The sequence below is a fragment of the Phoenix dactylifera genome, chromosome 2 (genome assembly GCF_009389715.1).
Source record: "Phoenix dactylifera cultivar Barhee BC4 chromosome 2, palm_55x_up_171113_PBpolish2nd_filt_p, whole genome shotgun sequence".
Lineage (NCBI taxonomy): Eukaryota > Viridiplantae > Streptophyta > Magnoliopsida > Arecales > Arecaceae > Phoenix > Phoenix dactylifera.
Genome location: NC_052393.1, coordinates 740,942 through 743,758, shown reverse-complemented (window position 1 = coordinate 743,758; position 2,817 = coordinate 740,942). Strand labels below are relative to the sequence as shown.

At 49.0% G+C, this 2,817-nt stretch overlaps 1 protein-coding gene across 1 annotated transcript; it reads right to left on the bottom strand.

Moving 5' to 3' along the window:
- Positions 1-963: 963 nt before the first annotated feature.
- Positions 964-2,591, bottom strand: LOC103708438. The gene is made up of 2 exons (XM_039115732.1): positions 2,332-2,591; positions 964-2,247 (listed from the first exon to the last, which is right to left on the bottom strand). Exons 1-2 carry the CDS (start codon positions 2,589-2,591, stop codon positions 1,269-1,271), a joined length of 1,239 nt encoding a protein of 412 aa, XP_038971660.1. The 3' UTR covers positions 964-1,268.
- Positions 2,592-2,817: the final 226 nt, after the last annotated feature.

Here is a 2,817-nt window from a genome sequence, read left to right as displayed (position 1 = left end):
GATCAAGAGAGAGATATATGCTGTCTAACAAACAATAGATAAAAACAACAATGATCTTGCAAGTTGTTTAAGTTACTCCTTGGGGTATATTGAAGGTTACTTGAGATGTATTAACTATTAAGATATTTAAAGAGATAAATAGTCATGATAAGTTTATATGGAAAAATATACAGACACTTCACTCAAGTGTCCAGCACTTGAAATTAAGAGTATGACAACGAAGCGCCAAATGTTGACACTCTTTGCTGAAATTAACAGGGCAATTTAAAGTGGAGTGTCCACCCATGTTGTGTCAAGTTATGCCATGTCCAAGTGTCCAAAGGTATCGGCACTTCCAAAACTTTAACAATTGCATGTCCAAGTGTCTTGGCATCCAACATAATGACCCAATGCACTGAATGGGCACTTTTCTGATCATGTTTACTAGGTTTCCAAAAGTTTCCATAAATCTATGCAACTCTTTAATCCTTAATGGAAAACGAACCCTATAGACAACAAATATTCTCTGTAACAAAAATTGGAGAAAAAAATCAATTTTTTTAAAGCATTATTGGTGGTAGATTAGCAACCAAAAGGCATTTATCACCTAAAAGACCGATGAGTGCCCAGAGGTCAAAGTGGCCCAAATTAATAAATTGATTAAAAAAAATAAAAAAATGAAAACCCTGAAAAAATACTATTCAAAAATATGAAATATAACATATAAAATAACATGTAGTGGTCAATTACTAGTATCAGCTTGGCAATACATAATATTGGTTCATATACCAGTCTCATCCTCCATACTGAAAATGATCTAAGACATTGGAGCAATCACCTATGCAGCCAAGGCGCTAGTCTTTTAAAACATTGCATAAATATCTACATTTTTTACCCTCCAATTTCCCAAGTATAACATCCTGATGTGACAACTTTAGATGTGTTCTAAAGCAAGAATCATAAAGAACTCTACAAAGAAAAGTATATGAAGATTAGTTAAAAATTTATGGATTTCATGGATTCAATATACTGATGCAGAGGCAACTCTGAAGTACCATTAACCTACAAGTAATGTACACATCCACATTCTCAGACAACAATAATGTACAGACAATCCATTCCTTCCAAAACTGTACATGCAAGCTCACGTTCCCCACCTCATCACCATTGACTCTATTACAGAAGCATATAGGAAATAACTCGCAAAAATGGCATTTTAGTTGCAACAAAAATAACAGAAGAGACATTGATGGTACCTCTAGTATTTGCCACCAGCTCCACCACTGCAGTCATCTCAGGTCATCGATACATTCCTCCAAATCTTGCCTTCCAAACCTCCTACCTTCCAATTCCCCATCCTTACACCGTGCTGCAACATAGAAGATCAGCCAGACCACCATAAAGTAAACCTCTGCCACCGAATGAAATATCCCTGCAAAGAGCCTCCCCCCAAACATCATTGCAATTCTCGTGCCAAGATTCCCACAGACCATCGTCTCCAAGCACTTGATCAATATAGTCTGGGCCGGCATCATCGATATCAAATAGCACCCTTCTCTCAACACATCCCGCCCCCGTCTTCTCAAATTATGGTCCATGATCACGACCCATGGAACAACTGCAAACACGACAGAGACCACCGTGTCGAGCAGGGCCCAGATGAAGAAGAAACCGGAGAGCGCCTCGTCGCGGGGTCCGGACCACGGGTTCAACGGCGAGAGGGAGAAAGGCATGAGCTTGACCTTTACAAAAAGCTTGAAGAGCTCGTTCTGGTCCCCGACGTCGGCGAAGAACCATATGCAAAGGAACTGGACCAGGGCATCCCTCGCAGCCCACCGCAAGAACACGAACCCCGTGAGCCGCCGGATTCCCAATCGAGCGCCGTAATAGATAGTCCCGGAGATGGGGACCCGCTTCTGGAGGAGGGAAGTGGTGACGGCAACGAAGACGACGCCGAGGACAGAGGTGTAGAAGAGAATGAACCCTAGGATGGCGAGGGCGTGGGTAGACGAGAGTAGGGTGAGGAGATAGAGGATCACCGTTGCATCTTGGCGGTCCAATTCGAGTCCCTGGCCGAAGATCCGGAGATCGACAGCCTGGTCTTGATCGCCGGTGGCATCATCAGCACCGCCTTCAACATCAGGGAACGAGAAGAGGAAGGGGGAGGAAGGGATTTCCGGGACCCTGATCTTGACGGATTTTGGGGATCTTGGAGACCCCAGGGCCCCGTCGACGAGAAAGAGGCGGACGGGGACGGGAGCGATGCGTTAGAGGACGCCGGCCAGCGGGAGACGCGGCGGTCGCCGGCGGCGGCAACGTCGGTGTCGGAGAAGAAATCGTCGTCGAAGGTGCCGAGTCGGGTGAGTTGGAGGAAGGGGCTGCGGCGGCGGGGGGGGGAGGACGAAGCGGGGGCCGGCGGCGGCAGTGGCGGCGGCGGCAGCGGGGGAGAGGCGGGAGAGGAGGGAGTGGACGGCAGGGTCCGCGGTCAGCGACGGCGGGCGAGGCGGAGGGTGCCGGGCTAGGAGGGCGGATCGGAAGGAGAGGAGAAGGAGGGCGGCGAGGAGAAGAGCGGGGAGGGAGGCGAGAAGGAGAGACCCCGACCGGCGGAGCATGTGACCTGCGGTCCGGAGGTCGAGCCCGCGGCGGACCGGCGTCCGCCATGGAGGTGGCGGCTGGAATCGGATCGGCCGGCCGGACGCTGCTCTCGGATCGTTTCGGGGCGCTAGCGGTGTCGCTCGGTGGATTCCTACTGGAGTTCGCCGTCCCCCCTATGATTAATAGTCGGAGAAAGAGGATGGGGAGAAAAAGACGGGTAGTTCTAAATACACCCCCCCCTAT

Excerpts from the sequence above, each read along its gene's own strand:
- LOC103708438 (XM_039115732.1), bottom strand. The coding sequence starts at position 2,591 with ATGCTCCGCCGGTCGGGGTCTCTCCTTCTCGCCTCCCTCCCCGCTCTT. Across the intron at positions 2,248-2,331 it reads CCTCCAACTCACCCGACTCG|ACGCATCGCTCCCGTCCCCG; the intron begins GCACCTTCGACG and ends CGGCGTCCTCTA.